Source organism: Ceratosolen solmsi, unplaced genomic scaffold (genome assembly GCF_000503995.2).
Source record: "Ceratosolen solmsi marchali unplaced genomic scaffold, CerSol_1.0 scaffold15, whole genome shotgun sequence".
Lineage (NCBI taxonomy): Eukaryota > Metazoa > Arthropoda > Insecta > Hymenoptera > Agaonidae > Ceratosolen > Ceratosolen solmsi.
Genome location: NW_011948434.1, coordinates 1,486,987 through 1,508,719, shown reverse-complemented (window position 1 = coordinate 1,508,719; position 21,733 = coordinate 1,486,987). Strand labels below are relative to the sequence as shown.

Below are 21,733 nucleotides of genomic sequence, written 5' to 3'. Positions count from 1 at the left end.
GTGCCTCTCTCTCTCTCGTGCACACAAATTAATAGCTGTAGAGCGCGAGGGAGGTCGAAAGTGAGAAAAAAAGTAAAAGCTAGAAAGAGCGCGAGGCAGCAATAAGTAGCAGCCCCTCGATGACGAAACGACGGAAAATGGGGTAAATGTGCATCCTTACTGGTGCGATATCGCACATTTAGTTACGGAGCAAGCGTCAATCTGCGCATACGTGCGCACTCCGGCCGACGGGAGCATGCTTGCGCGACCAGAGCCCCCTTCATGTACACCTCCCCCAACAGACAAAATGGTAGCCCTCTGCAATGTGTATATACTCACAAATTCATATGCATTCGTGCATGCGCGCATGTATACGCACGCGCGCACCTCTCTCGCTCTCGTCCGCTTTGCATTTGTGTGAGTGAGTGTACGTGAGCACCGTATTTTCGCGGCGATTTGGCCTTTATCACATAGGAAAGAGGGTTCCCGCTTGCCAATAATGACAGCTTGGGTTCCTGCACTCCTGGCTATGGTGCATAATTTTTCCGGGCTACCAAAATCTAGTTCCTAGTATCCTTGTTGGTTCCATTGCCGTTGCTGTTGTTACTGCTGCTGTTGTTGCCGCTGCCGCAGCCGTCGCCGCTGCCGCCGCCACCGCCACCGCCACTGCCGCTACTGTTGCTGCTGCTGTTGCTGCTGTTGCTGTTGTTGCTGCTGGTTGCAGCACGGCTACACGTATTATACCAGACAGACGGTAAGAGCGAGTGATATGAATGTTTTAAATAAAAGAGTTCCTCGCTCACGCCTTTAAAAATATATTTTATGTTATCCTAGTTTTTCCTTAATACATTCAGACGATAGGGCGAGAATAGGCAAGGAAAAGAGAAAGAGAGAGAGATGTAAGGAAAAAGAGGGCTGACGGTCATGCGTGTGTTTCGATAAGAGGAAGGATGTGTGTTTCTTGATTCTTGCCCCCCTTGAGAAAAAGAGAGCGTGATGTTCAACACGAAGGAGTCATGATAACCTCTGTTAAAGTGCATCTCCTAGAACATAGGAAAGAAAAAATGAAAAGTTATTATATTTTCGTGTTCGTGGATTGGTCGTTTTTGGTATAAAGCGATATTGTACTTGCGATGAACCATCTCGTTTTGTTCTCTTGGCCTTTCACGGCCTTGCTATTTTCATTTCTATCTATTTCTTGTTTGATTGTATGTTTCGCGTATACACGCGATTTTCACCTGTCGGAGCTGTAACTTGTGTGATCATATATGCATATACACAAAAGTTCGACGCGCGCGCGCACCTGCAAACGAAATATTAACGCGTGTGCGTACGCGCGCGCACTCTGCTTTTGTGTTGGGTACGGATGAAGGAGGAACGTTCGTTTCGTGTAAAGGAAAACAGGATTGTTCTTTAGTCGTTTGGAAGGCTATGCTCTGACAAAATTTTCTTTAAATGTCAATAATTTAATGTGCCCTTATCTCAAATCAGGAAGCCTTTTTTCCCCGTATTGATGGCTTGTTTGACTGTTTTTCATTTTTTATGAATACCTAATACTATTTGAGGTGGTAACAGGTGTGTTAATGGGGTTACAATGAGTTTCAAAATTTTTTGTTCTTTTCTTTTTTATATGTATATATCGTTTGATTTTTTTATATTTTTGATAAATTGATTTTGTGAATTTTTTATATATTAACTTAGTAATTTTTGGTTTATGTATTAGTCTTTTATTATGTTTGTTATTTTCCATGTTAAAACTGTGTTTGAAATGAAATATTTTATCCAAAAGTTGACTTTAATTTTCGCTAATTTTCAATCAAACTTTATTTTTTGAAATAACTTAAAAGTAATTTTAGTTTTAAATTATAGAAAAATATAGTATTTACATATTATTAATAATGCTTTTTTTAATTTTTTGTAAATTATTTTAAGATATGGAATTAGTTTATATACATTTAACATATTTTCATAGTATCATGTACCATAGGCACTTTCTTATTTATATAAGAACAATAATTTAAAATTTAACCTAGAAAGTAGTGCATATATTATATATACTTAATAACTATAGTTTCTATATTATTTTTAAAAGAAAAAATACTTTATTACATAGTTATAAATATAATTATTATTCACTTGTTTTTTGCATTGAATTTTTTTCTTTCAATATTTGTTTTTTCAAATTTATTAGGCTTTATTAATTATCTTTATCAACTAATATATATATATATATATATATATATATATATATATAGAGAGAGAGAGAGAGAGAGAGAGAGAGAGAGAGTATAAACATATTTTACAGTTGTGATAAATAATGAATTAAATTATACTATAAGATTCGATGTATTCTACAGTATAATTTTATTCCTGTTCACATATTTTTTAACATACTTTAAAATAAAATTTCTATTTTTTTTTAAAAATGGTTTTCAGTCCATTTTAAACTTTATTATTTTAATAGATATGTTTATATTATATTGTAACATTTAAAATGAACTAATATAATTGCTTTGTGAATTATTTTGATATATATAATTTTACATATATATTAACTGAAATTTGCATCTATAGTTAGATAAAGTAATATTACTTATAGTTATTTTTTAATCAAGCTTTTTAAATATTTTATGTAATATAATTGAAAGTAATATCATCTTGACACTGTATAGATATATATAGATCATTTATTTTGAAATTAATGTTTATTTCTTAATTATTATAAATATATGACTAATTTTATACTTTGATTATTTCTTATAGCCGTAATATGGTAAACAAAAATTAAACATTCTTAAATAATTAAGTGGTTTTGAAAAATAATTTTTCACTTATTGTAAATATTTTGGAATATATAGATTTTATTAGTTTTATCTTAACTGAGATAGTATATTTTAAATACAATTATAGAAAACCAAATTATGCTAATTATAATTGATTAATACATGTGCTTAATTATATTAATTTGAAAAAATATATCTGGAATTCAGTATGCATATATTCTGTATTATCTATAGCTACATTTAGATTTAATTTAAAAGTTAAGAAATGTAAATAATTTTTTTTACTATGAATAAAAAAATTTCAAAACTATAATTGTATTTTATATTTTTTATAGGATAAATTTTGAAACGTGACGTTGCAGGGATTTTTTGTGTATTCACCTGCATATCGTAAAACAGACATTTTGCTGTACAGATATTACATTGATGCCTTGAGACAGCCCCAAGCTTTTCGGGTAGTTATGTGATTTATTGTTGGTAAGCTCCTTTTAAAAATTTTTTTTATTTTATTTTCTTCATATCTTTACTATAAACATAATTTTTAATGAGTTGATAAATTCAAGTGTCTAATATTGTGTTAGTTTCTATTTTTTCAAATTTAAAATATATAAGGTATATATTAAAAATGAAACTAATTTATAATTTCACTTAAATAGATTGAATTCATATACATTGTATAATAAAAGAATGACGTTTATATAATTTAGAAAATACTAAACTTTAAATTGATTTATTTTAGAAATGGCGGCTGATAGCGATGGTGATTTACTTGAAACAGTGATAACGTGTGAGGGTAATATCCGGGATCCTGACTTTCCGCATAAATTTAAAGTCATCGTAGATCGCCTTAAATTTCTTATTTGTAAAGGTAACGATTGATTTTTGAAACGTTAATTTTATGATATTTATCAGTAATAAAAGATTATTATAAAATTGATTTTGTCTTTTTTATAGATAAAGGACAAATTTTTAAAGTAAATAAAGTAGAACCATGGAATTCAGTAAGAGTAACTTTTTCAATTCCCAAAGAAGCTGCTTTAAGACTGCGAGAACTTGCAGCCCAGGGTTCTACAACTCTCACACAACTTGGAATACTTTCAGTTCAAGTAGAAGGGGATCAAGTAAACCTTTTAATTATCTATATATATTATTTCCTATTTAACTACATATTAACAAAAAAATTTTTTTAATTTAACAAAAATATAATTTCAATCAATATAAGTTAATTATAATATATTTGGAACAGACAGTGGTTAATAAAAAATTGTTATTAGCTCTTAATTTGCTATATAAATCACCTCAAAACTTATATCTTTAAAATTGTTTTCAAATTGTTTGTATAGATACAATTTTTTTATAAATATTGATTGATATAAAATAATTAAGTTTTCTAATAAAAATTTATCGGTTTTCTTAATTTTTTGTATATGGTAATCTTTAAATTACATGTTTATTACGATTATTTTTTTATGGCAATAAAAGAAAATAAAATAAGATAGTATTCTTAAAAAATAAATTATTATTAATAAAATATCAATAGGTGATATCACTAAGGATAGCTGGACGATTTGGAGGAGAAGCTCAAGAAATTGTATTACATTCAGGTTCATCACAAGACAGTGGTAGCAAAACTCAAAGCGACTTCACCAATAATATATCTAATAAAGATAGTAATACCACTTCTGTGCCTGGACCTAGTAATACCTCTAATATATCTTCAACTCTACGTAATGTTGCTCACATTATTACGGCTGGTAAATATTAGACTTTTTTAAAATGGTATTATTGTGTTTTTGTTATATGTATAATTAGTTAATAGTACTTTATACAGATACTGAAATATTAGATTACGTTATGCTTATATATTTGATTTTATGAGCTACCTGTATAATTCAAATATTTGCATTATAAATAATACAAATTATATTTTTTACCATTTACAATGAAAATATTTAATGAAATAATGATCAAACCAAATTATATTGAAAAGAAAATTTATTTTTTATCTAAGGTTACAAATGTGTAGTTGTATAAAAAGCTTGTAATGTACAAATTTAAAATTTAAAAATTTAACTGCAAGTAAGTAAACCAAAATTCTTTTTTACAGGTTCTTCTGAAAAATCACCTCAATTTCGTTCACCAAATGTTGTCGCTCCGACAGACTGTGATCCGATCCCATCTTTTCTCACCAAAACCGTTCAATCAAACGCAGCTAGTGTTGTTGGCAATATCGCGCCTGGGGCGCAACAGGTGGCAAATACGAGTGGTACCTCTCCAAGGACAAGTTATAACGGACCCTTTCCCTTTGCTAGCATGACCCATGCAGCTCAAGCTATACACAGTCGCGAGGTATCCCAAGCCCAAGTAACCGGGATAAAGGGTACAGTGCAATTTAAACATCATACCCAACCACCACCGCCGTATCCTGCTGCCCAGGATGGGATTGCAACGGTTACTTCACCCCAAGTTGTACACACAACACCACAGCCAGTATGGTTTATTAGATATTAAATTTAGTTTAATAAATCCACTAGCAATTTTATTATTTTATCTTTTTTATATTCTTAACTAATTATTTTATTTAATCTCTTCTTTTTTATTTCTTAACTATTAAGTTATTGACAATTTTTAATTTAATGTTATATATTTTAATTGTGAACACATTATTATATTAATAAAAAAATTGTAACTCAATACTAATATTTTTCTATTATGCAATTATAAAATAAAAACATTGAAAATTGATTAAAAAAATTATCCATTGAGTTTGTCATTCAAGTAAATTATGATTATTTTAATAAATAGAGAATATAAATACTTATATGTAGATTTAATATTTAAAAATTTTTCATTAATAACTTTTAATTAAAAAATAAATATATAATCAATAAAATTTCAAACTACCACGGTAATGATTACTACATCTGTTTCTTAAAAATAGGATTATATAAAGCTTACTATTGAAATACTAATGATCATTGATTTCAGGTAAAAATAGTTGGTTCAAGTCAGTATAAACCGACGAACATCATGACGTCTAGTCCATCACTGAATGGTAGTACTTCTTTAATCACAAACCCGGTGATTGGTGGTGGTTCTACTAGTGGTAATCAAGTTGCCCTGTCGAGTCCACTTTTGGTAAATCTTCTCCAAAATGATGGAACAAGCAGCAATTGCAGCGGAAACTCTACTACCGTCCACATCAATAATCAACAGCAAAAAATGCTACCTCCGGCTGTTGATGGTTCCAACAGCATGACGAATCGCATGCGGCCGCAAAAAAAGCCAACGGTCAGGAGGAAAGACCTTGTGGTGTCACCGAGTGTCTCACCACCTAACCTCGACTCTCTTAGAACCGAAGATCTTATTGTGTCGACAACAGTGATCGCGGATCTCGGGCACGGACCCTCGGCTTTTGCCGCGGTGAATGTAGCTCAAGCTTCAACAGTGCCTCAGCAGCAGCAGGCGGTCATCCCGGCTGCGATGCATACGCAAGTACAAATACAGCAAAAATTCCCGGTGAGACAGGAATTAGCTTATAGGCCTACTGCTATAGGGTCTGCTCAACAACCTCAAATGCAAAGCCAACTGGCTACTAGGTTTCCGGTTAACGGTCAACAGGTAATTTTAAATACATAGATTCTTTTCATTCAATAAATTCTCACCAGTTAATATCGAAATGTTATAAATAAATAATATAAGATAAATGTTTACGCAGTGTTAAATATATGTGTATTATTATTAAGGTGAGAGCACCCTTACAACAAAGACAACAATTGCTTCTTCAACAACAACAGCCACAAATCAATCAACAAGTTTTAGCTACTCAACAGCAAAATCAACAACAGATAACTGGACAACAAATTTTGCAAACTAATGCTACAAGCAGTGGGCAGTTGTTGCAACAACAAATTCTTCAACACACACCTGTAGGAATAAATATAAATCAACAAAGGTTGGCATATATGGGAATTCAACCGGGTCGAGTATGTATTTTTATTTATTCATTTATTGTAATTTTTATTTATTTAATTAATGACACTTCATACAAAACATAATTTTGTATGTAAAAATATAAATTGTATAATTTAATTTTATCATTAACCAATGTATTTTAAAATCGTTTGCATCAAATAGTAAGTATAGGCATGCTGTTTATATATACTTACAAAATGTATATAAAATTAAAACTTCTAAATAAACTATTTTTAATTAATATATATCAAATAATTAATAAATTAAATTTTTTAAATACCCCTGCAGTATATAAGATTAGCATTCATTTGTAGATTACTCCACAATTTTTTTGTATTATTTGTATCAAATATTTCAGTCCGTTTTTAGATATAAAATAATATACTAAAGTAAATATGCCAATTGTTTTAGCCAATGCAATCCTCGGTCAATACAGCATGTCAGCAAACACCTCCTCCATATCCTCGTTTTCAACAAGTACAACAGCAGCAACAATTGAGTCAGTGTATGAATGTACAGCAACAGCTCCATCACAACCAACTGAAAAATATAAATGTTAACACGGGGGCAACGAATGATTTTCGCTACGGTCAGAGTCAAAATATATTGAGCAGAAATTATCAAGGAGCGGTGGTAACGACGATAACTACATCAGCAGTAACCGCCGTACCATCGACAACGAGCATCAGCGGCGAAGTAAACGGGACCACGAGCGGCACATCTTGGGCTGCTCAAAATATTTCCATTTCGCATAGTGCTCAAATCAATGCGGCTCAACGTATGCCTATGGTGACAACAGCGGCGACAGTGGGAACGACAACAGCTACGAGCCAAGCAACTTCTGGTGCCTTCTCGCAAAGCAGCAGTAATTTATGCCTGGTAAATGCAAACTTTAAACCGTGATTTTAATTGCAAAATAACTGTTCAAGAATTATTCATACTCAACCATTGTACATTATCTGCACAATAAGGTGAGACAGATAATAATGTATATTTTATTTTATAAATTCAATATAAATTGAAATATAGATATATAAATTAAATTTACCAAGTTTTTCACTTTCTTTAAAATTATGTTACAGGGTACTACAAATCATATGAGTGTATTAACAACAGTATCAGTATCAACATCGGTACCAAAAATTGCATCGGAATTACATGAAAATAATACTAATGATTCATCTAAAACAGAAGCAGAACCACTCAAACCTGACTATACATCCTCTGGCAAACCTAGACAGTACCTTATAAATCCATTAACAGGTTTACTAGAGCCGATGCCTAGCGACACATCAGATTCGGAGCCAGAAAGTGCCCTCGAAACCCAAGACGATTTCTTTTCTTTTCCCTCCCCTTCAAACGATCGCTCTAATTCGATATTCTCTGATGATGACGCAGACAGTAATTTCTCGAGGAGGAATGAGACGACTACCAATACTGATCAATCAGACTCGGAAACGACTGCTAAATCGACCGGAAGTGAGGGTAGTCTGAAACATAATAGGCTAAAATCGAGTAGGGATTCACATAGTCCCATGCCTACAGAGAAAATCAAACTTAGGTAATATTTTAAGTATCCATTAAAATTATTTAAATATGTTTAAAATTATCTATCATAAATAAGATTATCTTTTATAAAATTAATGTAAAATTAAATTTGACTTAGGAATTATTATTATATTAAAATTGTTTAATAAATATAAAAAGTTAAAAATATTAGTTTATTTATAAAAAGAATTAAATTAATGCAAATAAAGATGGAAATTTGTAAAATGCTTTATGATATAATTGAATTAAATTTTATCTTTAATTATAATTTAGATATTGCATTATTTATTGATATTATTTTAAGATAATGAATTATCATATTTATTTATTTTCGTTTATTATTGTGCTTTTGAATGATTAAACATATTTTTTTAATCAGGTAACGTTAATCTATCCAATATTATATCAACTAAATAATAATAAACTTAAACATGTCAATAATTAAATGCTGAAATACTACTTATTTCTTTTTAAAAGTAATTTCAAAGGCTTAAAATTGTTCTTATTATCAATTTTAAAATCAATTTCTAATATAAGAATACATTATAAATAGTAAAACACGCTTTTAAAATTAAATGATTACTCGTCCATTAAATAAAAGCTTGGAGTATTACAGGCTAAAATTAGAAAAATCCGAGCCAGTGATGCCAGCTTACAAGGTTGATGTTTCTTTCGTAAACACGCCGTCGATGAGGAAAATTGACAAGTCGACGAGCAAATCGGTACTTACAAACAACGGGAGTCTTTCCAATCCTAATGTTGGATCCATCGGAACCAGTGGGATTGCCACATTATCAACTTCGTCTACAACGGTAGTGGCGACAGTGTCAGCGGTGGCAGTGGCAGTGACAATACCAGGAGGTACGAATACTACAACAACAGCAAGTGGTAGTAGCGTGGCTTCGGGTGAAGAGCCTCGTGTACCACCGTTGCATATATCGTTGCGAGGTCGAAATGCTTCAGTCGTACAAATCGGTAAAAAAGAAAAAAAATTACTGAAAGAATCGGAGCTCGATTTAGCAACCATGAAGCGCCGCGGTAAGCTCAAGAAATTGAAGGAAGCTACCGAGAGCAACAAGCTGTTACAAAAAAAATCTTTAAATATGATTATAGGTGAGATGCAGATTTATTTATTTTAAATTATATATTATTAAACAATCAAAACTTCTAATTTTTAAATTTATGATTTGACAAAGCCATAAAAATTTGTAAACATTTAATGTATTAAATAGGCTTTACATTCAAAATATAAAGACATTGTAATTTTGTTAATGAAAACATTTCAGTCATAAATACATAATAATATTTTCTTTTTAACTATTTCTAATAAGTTGTTTAAAGAATGTAAATATGTATTAAATTATGGTTTAATTTGAATATTTTCCAACAATATTATTTAGTTTCTATAGTACTTAAGGGACTATAATTTATGAATTCAAATCAATTTAATTACTTTAGAGTTCTACTGATATATTTAATAAGATTTATTCAACTACAATTCATGTTAAGACAAAACTATATTCAATAAAGACGTAATTATTTAATAAATTTATTCAAATAAGGAGTTTTTATTTACAGAAGTTGTCAATAAAGTTTATTTAATAAATAATAAAATTATTTTAGGTATAAAGTTGTTTGGGCTTGTAAAATTAGAAGTGAAATTTTCATTTATATTCCATTTTTGTTGCTATTTTTAATATTAATAGCCAAGTTCTCGTACATTTTATTTTAATTAATATCTCTTAAGTGTGAGAACATATTATAATACTTATGAACATCTAATTCTCTACATTTATTATTTTATTTTATAGCATAAGATTCAAATATAAAATGAAAATAGCATGTAAATATTATATTCAAATATTTATTAGTGAAATATAAAACAAGATTAGATATATTAATATTATTGTGATTATTTTTATAATTTGATATCGAAATATGTGATATAATTATAGGTACTTCGTCCACCTCAAAATTGCCTTTGTCAAATTGCGCCTTGGTGAATAGCGTTAACGCCTTGGCAAAGATGAACAATACGCTTCAAACCGTTATGAACAAATCTAATGCCTTAAAACAAGAGAGTAGTAGCTATTTAAGTGGAGGTAACAGTGGCAATAATAATACATTGTCGGCTGATGCTGTACCACGATTACAACAACAGCAACAGCAGCAACAACAACCAGTCGGAACGCCGAGTAAAGGCGGAAGTGATGTCGATGATATACCCTTAAATAGTAGAATACCATCACCACTTAAGCATAAATCTTCCATTTTTAATCAACAAATCGTGCAAAATGTTCAGCAGCATTTACACGTTGAAGCTGATCTGCCTAATCATACAAGTGAACCTAAAATTGGTGGAGGTGAGATATTTATATATTGTGTTTTGAATATTAAGTCTTTTAAATTCAGACAATTATTTATTTTTTCGTTCGTTTAACAAACAATAAAAGAAAACAAAGGAATAAATTACATCATAACAATTTATAATTATTTTATTCTAAAAAATGTTGATTCTTTTATATATATGTATTTATTTAAATTTACTCATATGCATTTGCAATTGTATGATTATTTCATTAATTATTACAGAAATGTCTCTTTAACTAAATAATACAGATTACAAAAATTAATTATTTGTATTTTTCAAAATTAATTATTTTAGAATGTTTTAAATAAATTATGCCCATAAAATTTATATTACTTTTAATTTAGTATATATATATATATATATACATTTATTTATTTAAATTTAAATATATTTAAATTTATACATAATATAAGTACAAGTTAAAATTTTGTATCTAGACTTGTAAATTATAATATCAAATATATACGTTCAGTAAAATAAAGTTTAATCTGATTAATTTATATTTTTCAATGCAAATTGTCTAGTAAAGTAAGGTTTCTAGAAGAATATGTTTGATTTAAAAAATATTTTTATGAAATTTAATAAAAGTTACAAATTTTGTAGGCAAAACAAAAAGAAGAGATTCAAAGAAAAAGTCAGAATCTGGCGAAGGCTTGCATCGGGAGCAGAACTTACTATCTGGCGGTCGTATATTGGATAACCAAACTAAATGGCGAAAACTAGGTTACAAAGGTGGCAATGGTCCTGCCTCTAACCAAGCGTTGAAGAAGTCGGCATTGGTTACTGGAGGAATTGAAGGCTCGATTGCTTCATCTAGCAATGATCATAATGCGTCAAAGCGGGTGGGCGAAATTAGACGGACAAGCGACGGCGATATTAATACAGGTAGAACTGTTACTGAAAAGAGTGTTGCTATTATTGGTGTGAAACAACCAGAACCAAATGGCGTGAGGAAGAATTTAGTAAATCAAGAGAAAAGAAGGAGATTGAGCTTAGTGGACGAGAAAGATCTTCATTTACCAGGTAATTTTTTTTGTAAATATGTATTTGTAATTTGATAATCAGATTATTCTAATCACATCTCCTAATATTCAAATCAAGTAAGAAATTATGAATTTTACATAAGTCACTAATATTAATTTAAACTTTATATGTATTTAATTTTATATTATGAATTTATATTATTATATATATTTTGTATATTTTCCCTGATATTCAAATTAAGTATGAAATTATAAATTTTACTATCAAAAATAATAATAATTTAAATTGCATTTATAATTTTTTTATTATGGAATTATAAAAATTTCGTATAAGATATCTAATTATACAAAAGTTCATGCTTCTTTGCGTAATATTATTATAATAAATTATTATTATTATAAAATAATTAAATGATTATATGATTATATAATTATAAATCCTTTTGTCATAGAATCTCAAAATATTGAAGTATCGCAGATGCCGGGTCAAAAATCAACGTCAGAGCCTACTCAGCAAAAAACGATGCTGTTCGGTGTACAGTCAACCGGAGCACAAATTAATTCTAATTCAACCTTTGATAACGACAATGGTAGTAGCCTTAGTCCCACGCTGCCAAAGATTTCGAATTTATCATCAGAAACTAACAGTCCCAGTCTTGATAGCAGAACAGCGGCAATATTTGTAGAAAGTTCGTCTTTCATTTCGAAAACCAATCAACTGCAATCAACAATGCCTATAACGACGACGACGACGACGATAACAACGATGACAACGACGTTAATGACACCAACGACAACAACTACATCAGCAGTAATAGCAGCTGCTGCGACAACGACAGCGATGACAATTTCAACGAGAACCCTGCTGACGAGCAAACAGTCAAAAACCGAAGTGGATTTGAGCAGTAAAATACAAAATGTTAGCCAGAAGCTGAAGAACCATGCGTTGATGATAAACGATGTAAATAAGCTGACATCTGCTGCACTTCAGATGAAAAAGCTCGCCCAGAATCATCATGTTCTTAGCAATAAAAGTATTCTTGTACCAAAAAAGATCGAAACGGTTCAACGTGTTAGTTTACTTAAAAGTAATTCAGTGCTTGATAAGCTTTCTGAGCATACTAATAAGCAAGAGCAGTCAGCTTCACTAGTAGTTGAACAATTGACTGGAAGTGGGAAAGCAATCTTGCCTATTGGCGAATTAAATATGATCGAACCAAAGGTTAAGCAGAAGCTTCTCGAGAGTGCAGGTTTAACGAATCCTATGAGTTTGGTCGGGATTGTTGAAACTAGTACATGTAGTCCCAATACGATTGGTAATGTGGGCGCTAATAGTAGTGGCAACATAAATAGTAACAATAGTAATAGTAGTAACGCTGCCGGTGAGGACAGCGGTATTGAGTCGATGGATGCTCTGTCAGAAAAATCACCAAATCAAGGTGAATCGCCACTTCATAGGCCTGCGGCTAGTCATGAAACTGTTGGAACCATGACGATGACGATGACGACAATGACGACGACGACGACGACGACGACGACGACGACGACGACGACGACGACGACGACGACGACGACGACGACGACGACGACGACGACGACGACGACGACGACGACGACGACGACGACGACGACGACGACGACGACGACGACGACGACGACGACGACGACGACGACGACGACGACGACGACGACGACGACGACGACGACGACGACGACGACGACGACGACGACGACGACGACGACGACGACGACGACGACGACGACGACGACGACGACGACGACGACGACGACGACGACGACGACGACGACGACGACGACGACGACGACGACGACGACGACGACGACGACGACGACGACGACGACGACGACGACGACGACGACGACGACGACGACGACGACGACGACGACGACGACGACGACGACGACGACGACGACGACGACGACGACGACGACGACGACGACGACGACGACGACGACGACGACGACGACGACGACGACGACGACGACGACGACGACGACGACGACGACGACGACGACGACGACGACGACGACGACGACGACGACGACGACGACGACGACGACGACGACGACGACGACGACGACGACGACGACGACGACGACGGCGACGACGACGACGGCGACGATGGCGACGACGACGACGACGACGGCGACGGTGACAGCGGCGACGGCGACGGTGACAGCGGCGACGGCGACGGCGACGGCGATAGCGATAGCGACAGCGACAGCGACAGCGACAGCGACAGCGACAGCGATGACGACGATGACTATGACAATGACAATGATAACATCGACGATGCCTAAAAGTAGCAGTTGCATACAGCAGCAGAGGGAAACATCGCCCCATTCTCAACTGCAGACCACAAATAAGAACAACGTGCCTTCCTCAACAATTAGTAACAGAAATAGTGATATGTGTTCAAATTCGCGGATTAGCATGTCGGAAAATAAGATCGGCTATGAAAATTATATAAACGACGATGTTGATAAAAACATGGTCTCATCGATACCCGAATTGGTTAAGTCAAAATTAGGAAGTGAAAAAGAGCTGAGTAGTAGTCCACTCTTGACGGCGCTCTCAACAACAAAATCGGCTATAATTAATACTATTAACGCTGATGAGTCTGAATGCACGATGAACGTTGAAGACTCGGCATTATTTTTTGTGAATGCGAGCATTAAGAGTGAAGTGCCGGTGAAAATCGAGCCACCCAATTTGAATAATAAATGTGATCAGGGTAGTAATGTTGGTGGGGTCAGCGATCATAGTATCAAAGCTGAGATGTCTAGCATTGATGTAACGACGATGGACGTTAATGTTGAGATCAACGCTAAGACCGTGTTAGACGAGAAAATACCGTTTCTAGAGAGTGACAGTTTAATGAGGTCAAGTGGCGAGGAGCATCCGACTCCGATCCGCGTACAAAGTAATAATAACAACAATAATAATATTAACAATAATAATAACAACAATAATAGTAGTAATAATAATAGTAATAGTAATAACAGTAATACTAATAGTAGTAGCAACGGTGTGCCTGTAATCCAAAATCATGTCGCGTGTAATATGCTCAAGATAGAGAAGACCGAGATCAGCGAGGAACTTGGTACAAGTGGTAACAGCTCAGTGGTAACTATGAAAGTTGAGCTAAAACCCACGGTTGAATCCAAAATCGAGGTACGCGAGGAGCCGAAGATCGACGATACGAGGCAACGGCAAGAAGATATCAGATCCGAACGAACTTCAATCCCAGATCGGAGCCAAAAATCTAATATACAAAACCAGCAGATGCGGGAACTGGTGTCAAGCATGCAGAAGATTGGAGAAGAGCTCGTGAAAAAAGAAGCGGCCGAGGCAACCTGTGACCTGAATATACAATCACCATTGGCTGGTGACGATCCTCAGCCAATTCGCATAACACCGCCTCTCTATACCTACTCTAACCCAGTGGTGTTACAGAGGGATGAGACGCCAAGTCCCGCACCCCGCACTCCCACCGAAATCGAGCCTTCAGAAACTATGGTGACTGCGGCAGAGCATTTGAAACGTAAACGGCGACGAAAGCAGGAACTTGAGGGACGTCAAGACGTCATCTGCCTTGAGGAAAACGATGAGGCTGTTGGTCAATTCAATAGTGATGAATATGGAGCGAAACAACGAGGGCCAGTTAAATCACTCCTTGAACAGCTTCTAATAGAAATACCCAATGATTCCAGCATCAGTAGCGAGAAGCGTTCCCTGAGAACGAGGTCACAGAAAACCTCTGGTCTCAACAGTCCTGATATTAAAGCAGTCAAGTGCAACCCCCAAGAGCGGCGCAGCATCTCACCCTATGCTAAAGCGATTCCTAAATTAGTAAACGCGACGACTAAATTGTTGCCTGTCATATCGGCCAATATGACCATCGCAACAGGTTCAGCAATTAAAACCGCAGGCAAACGAAAGCGGCAGGAAAGTGAGAGCAGCGTTGCATCAAATAATGAGGAGCAACAGCAACAGCAGCAACAGCAGCAACAACAACCACAGCAGCAACAACAACAGCAGCAGCAGCAGCAGCAGCAGCAGCAGCAACCAAGGCCAGGTAAACGGAAATGCTCGGAGAACGCTGCTGGACTTATTAAGGCTTGCATGGGTGTAGATGAAAGCACTGGTGGTCCTGTTAAGAGACAACTCTCTACTGGCAAGGATGATACATCTAAGAAGGGCTTCAACATACTGTCCAAGAGTAAAAAAGGTGTCTATTTTAATGAAATGTGAAAGTAAAAATAACAAACATATAAGATCAAGTGTATATGGTGAAATAAGTTGAACTCTGTTGGTATAGGCAATTTATTTGACATTTGGTATTACTTTTTATGCATATAACTAAAGATAAAATTTATTAATAAAATATTTGATTTCACAATGAACTGTGCACACAATCTTACTTCATAATTTTTAAATTAAACTAAATGTCATTCCAGGACTAGTACCATTTTTTAAAATATTTTACGAAAACAATTTTTCTACACCAAAACAAGTAAATGACAATAAAAACTAATTTTTCCACCGTGTATTAAATTTTATATTTAATATAAGCCACATTTGTAGAACTAAAAGTAATGATAGCATTATATTATTTAGAATCGATTAATAAAGCTTTCAATTAGGATTATTAATTTACTCATATTTGGTGAAATTGCTCTTTTACAATAAATTAAAAATAAAAAAATTAAAGTAAACAATTGAAAGGACATGTTGATGAAGCCAGATTTAAAAAAGTTGACTCAAAAAGGAACTATTAATTCATTTCGTTTATGTTTTTTTTTTAATATTTTAATATTGTATTTTGAAAGTTTTAGACTTGTATGCCAATTATAATTATTATATCTTCGATTTGTGTGATTTTATTGTTTATAGATATATTTTATTAGTGTTAATATGTTCAATAGCACCAAAAATGCATTATTTTCTTAGTTCAAGGACCAATGCTTGTGGATATAGAATCATCTGACGATGAACATTCAATGGATATTTCTGGAAAAATAAAAATAAGAGCAGTGGATGAAATGTGCACCGGATCTTCTAAATCTAAAGATCAAAGGTACGTAAATTTTTAATTTCATTAATTTTTTTAATATTACAGAAGTATAGTCAGATATAATATATTATTAAATTATATACTAATGGTATAATAGGAAGAATCTTCCAATTCGACTCTATTTACAAGTACACATATGTTTGCAGATCTTTGTAATTGTTACAACGAAAAATGTAATGCTAACATATTCATAAATTTTTTAGAATATTTTTATTCAACTCTTTCAAAAATACATAAAAAGTTAATATAAATGTTAGTACAAAAAATAAATTTAAAGTTTTTATTTCATAGTGGTATTTTAGCCTTAAATTTTATAATGAAAACGTGACGAATTATATGACACATTTAAAAACAATAAAATAAAATTTTTATTTGTTTAAAATAAATTCGAAAAGACTAACTTGTTTGAAATACTACATATCAATAAAAATTTTTGTGTAACTTTTATTTTTAATCATACAAATTCTTTATTTATATCTAAACATACGTATGTATGTCTGTGTATACAATGTCCATATTTAAATATTAAGATACTGAATTTCGTTATTTTTCTTTTGCCCTTTAAACTATAACTCAAATAAATCAACCTGCCACTTAAGAATTAAACCAAAGTTACAAAGATAAAAAATAGCCTTAAATATAAAGGTGTTATAAATTAATTACGGTTCAGGAGCACATCAATCAGTACAACATCCGTTGGGCAATTACACTCCAGTCTGCAAAATTACAATCCAAGTAATGTCCGTACTCAACGCGAAAGTAGACTGCTTACGATTAAGCAGCTTCAACAACAGCACTCCCAACAGCAGCAACATCAGCACTCGCACCATCAGCTACACCAGCAACAGCAACAACACCATCAACAACAACAACAGCAGCAGCAACAACTTCAACAGCAGCAGCAACAGCAACAGATCCTTCTGCTGCAACAACAACATCACCAATCACAACTGCCCCAACAATCACAACAACAGTTGGGCACTGCAATAAGCGGCGGTTCGGCTACAGTGGTGAAGGAAAGGTTACGAGGCACCTCTGTTTCAAGTAATGAGTCCATCAGTTTGGGTGAGGTGACAACAAGGCGTTCAGTTCGGCAGAGCGCAGCCTCGCCTCTTGCCGCCCCTGCTGGTAACACGAGAGGTGCCTCACGCTCTATGGAAGATGTTAATCGTCGGAAAACTCGAAGCGGAGCTGCCGGTGAGTAAGTTCGTACTACCTTCACACGCACCTATACGGCACTATTAAAGAAATACAAACGGAGTCATTCTCTGTTAAATGATAATTAGCTGAAATTGAATATGAAGATTAATTAAGAAAGAAAATTACTTTAATTAAATGATTGTTTTAATGATACGTCATGTTGGCTTCAATTGTATATGAAATGAGATTACTAAAAATTCTTAATACACATTATAAAAAGTTAGGTCTGAATCTGATGCTGCCTTTTTTATTAAGGATAATCTTATTTGGCCGATTTGTTTTCGTCTAAAAAAATTGTATTACTGCTGTGATATATGTGCATTCAAAGATCAAATGCTATTAAATAGACAAGAAAATTTTAAATGATGAAATTTAAAACGATGTGTCAAAGTTATACTTAATAATTATTATTTTTAAATATAAGAAATCATTTATACATCTTATAATATAATTATTGGTTATATATATATATATATATATTTATAAACATATAATTTATTATTACGCTAGCAAAACTAAAATTTGAAGTAATTTTTCTCATATGCGTAATTATTATAAATATATAATATACAATTATAAATATATTGACAATGTATGATTAAAATGTTGCAAAGTTAATTATTGACATCTTCTTAAAGCAGTTTCTCCAATACAAAGATTATATTTGTTGAGACGATATCATTTTATTTTTTTTTTTTTTTTATATTTGTACAAAATAAATGAATTCTAGGTAAATAATAATGATTTTATCACTAGAAAAAATATATACTAAGTATATATATATACTGTATTATTACACTATTGCTACAGAATTTAACATCGTTAAGTAAATATTAATTTATTTATATTAATTTATTTACTAATTAAGTTAATTACTTTATTTATAGAAGTTTTATATTAAAATCTTATATCAGAATAACATTTAATAGAATCGATAAAAAAATTTTAATAGTAATCATATAAAGTATATATGTCAAACGTGAGTCTGTTTAATTCCAAATATAATTTTATTGCCATCTACTGGCATTTATATACTAGTGTACTTTATGTATGAGTTTTCATTAGTCTATGTTTTCTTAAGATACTTTGATAATAAGATAATTTTCCTTATTATATTATTTAATTTTTGTTTCCTGATAGAGCATCATCATAACATTATCCCTCATTTCATCTATAAAAACTGTAATCATGTGCTAACTATAATATATTTATTTTGTATTAATTTTTTTCTTAGTAAATTACTATGAAATTCTTAAATGTATACTGTAATTGATACCATCTATATAAATCTGCATTTCATATTTATTTATTTTTATATTAAAAATATAATTTTTTTGTTTTATAATTTAGTTTAGTTAGTTTCAATTTGATAACGATAACTGATTTTCAATTTTTTATTTAACAATTATAAATACGCCATTGTTCATATACATATAAAATTAATAATAAAACATTGATTTTTAACATAATTTATAGATTCCATATATTTATAGATATCCATATATATTTATAGATTCCATAGATTTATAGTTTATGAATGCTTAAGTTATATTTTACAAAACAAAGCTTTAAACAATATTAATTGAAAAGAATCTAATACTTATTACAACTATTGATTGTATAAAAATAGCGCCTTATTACGATTAACCATTAGACATTGAAGATTATTAAATAAAATAGAAATTTATTATAAACTGTATAAGGTATTATCTATTTAAAGTGATATCTCAGAAATGTACAAAAACGGGCGAATTTTTCTAATTAAAAACCTGTAATGTACATATTAGTAGTGGTAATTATTGAATATTATTAGACACATGTTGCACATTCAATATATCACATATTCAGAAATTAAATAAGAAAAAATAACGACACATACACATATTTTAACATAACTCTTTAATAGAACGACCTCGTACAGCGGGAACGATTTTTTAGTGACAGCCGAAACAGCAGAACAGGCGAAAAGGAGGCGAATATCCCGAGATATCAAATGACCTTCGGAAAGCGACCTTGACAGTGATTAGCTACCGTCGCTCGTCAAGGCCACTCTGTTTAATCATCTGTCTGCTATCAATGGCTATGCTATCATCCTACGGCTGGATTCCACCTGGTGAATATTTATTATGCATCATTCAATGAACCGATCAATGTAAAAACAATAATGGTGCTAAACATATTTCCTGTTGGACGACTAGCTGACGAGGGAGTGCCCTAAGGACAAAAGATTGTTAGAATTGTGCTTTAATAACTTTCTATTTTCTTTATTGTAACATTTCTTTTTTATATTTTTTCGATTGATAGCAACTTAAGGGTTTTGACAGGTAGATCGATGAAAATTTTCCTAACATCCCAGTGATTGTTAGTAATAGAATTAAAAAGATAATTTTTTTATTTTTTATTTTTTTATTTTATTGATGATGTTAAGTTATTAGAGTTTATAACGTATGTTTAAAACTATGATAAATTAAATAACTGACTAGCTTTCCTTGGTTCTCTTATAATGTTATTGAAAAATATTTTCGCTTGTGTTTACCTGAATGTCTTGATTGAATTATTCGTTATCTTTTGAGACATTATAATTTTTATAACTTTTGGTCCCATTAATAATAATGAAAACAATGAATACATTCTTTAACTATGTAATGTACAAAGAAAAATTCACTTTTTTAACTTGACAAGACTTGAACCTGATTAAAATATTATATTACATAGATTTATGCTACAAGTAAAATAAAATTTAATTTTCAATTGTATTCACTGAAATTTATGGTAAGAAAAGGCCAAATGTGGTACATCTTATACAAATGGGCTGTAATTGTCATACTGTCAGTGTAAATTTGATTTTGTACAAATTGCAAATTCTTATTTTAAAGATGTCAAATAGGCTCAAATAGGTCAAGTTGCTAAACCATAGTTAAACTAAGAGACTGTTTATAAAACAATTTATTAAAATACATTATTAATATTTTTTGTTCTACCCAATTTAAACTGTCATGTACGGCTAATAAAAATTAATATGTTAATGATTTATTTATCATGTTTATTTCTACAGTGAAAATTCGGAATTCTGTTTAAAAATTTTTCATAATTAAAATATGTTTAACATAAAAATATTTCATATAGAAAAAGCATAATTGTAAGTAATAATGTATTAATTATAAAATTACGATAATATCTATAAAATGAAGATGCATATTGAAAAAGGCGATTAAGTAAATTATGATTGCAGTCTATTAGTTGACCTTAGCAGAGTACAGAGTTAGCAGAGGACTAAGGTAGAGTTAAATCTAAAGAAAGATTTATTTTATACTTATCAATGAAATAAGCAAAATAAATGAAATATTGATAAATAAGTCATACTTAAATTTACACAGATAAATACAGAAAATTGTAAGTAATAATAAAACGGTAGAAGAATGAAGTGTGAGAAAAATAAAAAGAGAGAGAAGTTGATAAAATGTTAACTTCAATAAGTAATATATGAACGAATATATTTTGTATATAATTTCTCGAAAAGTATGTAAGGTACCTTATATTGTAAATATCAAGTCTGTTTAAATTTTTATTAAAAAGAAAGAAAATCTAGTGATAATTAAAATCGTGCAACTTCACTGTCCCTATTACGATTATGTTAATTATGCAACCATTTTTATACTATTAGTAATATTGTTAAAAAAACTCGCGTATTTAAAAAAGCTCATTGATATCTTCCTCGCTTAGCATTTTTCTTATAGATATACAGAATAAAAAGTGCATGTGAATAGCACACAAATTTTTCTCTTATTGTTTTTA

At 31.8% G+C, this 21,733-nt stretch overlaps 1 protein-coding gene across 1 annotated transcript; it reads left to right on the top strand.

The window, feature by feature from the left end:
* The first annotated feature begins 700 nt into the window (after nucleotides 1–700).
* LOC105364851 (uncharacterized) lies at nucleotides 701–20,529 on the top strand. Its single transcript, XM_011502880.1, has 20 exons — nucleotides 701–733; nucleotides 3,098–3,239; nucleotides 3,502–3,630; nucleotides 3,717–3,883; nucleotides 4,303–4,516; nucleotides 4,870–5,252; nucleotides 5,751–6,383; nucleotides 6,509–6,748; nucleotides 7,149–7,616; nucleotides 7,820–8,298; nucleotides 8,902–9,398; nucleotides 10,241–10,648; nucleotides 11,260–11,679; nucleotides 12,092–13,150; nucleotides 13,898–15,656; nucleotides 15,735–15,892; nucleotides 16,615–16,741; nucleotides 17,409–17,521; nucleotides 17,723–17,935; nucleotides 19,877–20,529. The coding sequence occupies exons 3-20, from the start codon at nucleotides 3,504–3,506 to the stop codon at nucleotides 19,933–19,935; spliced, it is 7,524 nt and encodes a 2,507-aa protein (XP_011501182.1). The 5' UTR covers nucleotides 701–733; nucleotides 3,098–3,239; nucleotides 3,502–3,503; the 3' UTR covers nucleotides 19,936–20,529.
* The last annotated feature ends 1,204 nt before the right edge of the window (nucleotides 20,530–21,733 follow it).

Coding starts and splice junctions, on each gene's coding strand:
- LOC105364851 (XM_011502880.1), top strand. CDS start 3,504: ATGGCGGCTGATAGCGATGGTGATTTACTTGAAACAGTGATAACGTGT. Junction 5,253..5,750: donor TACACACAACACCACAGCCA/GTATGGTTTATT, acceptor CATTGATTTCAG/GTAAAAATAGTTGGTTCAAG. Junction 11,680..12,091: donor GAAAGATCTTCATTTACCAG/GTAATTTTTTTT, acceptor CTTTTGTCATAG/AATCTCAAAATATTGAAGTA.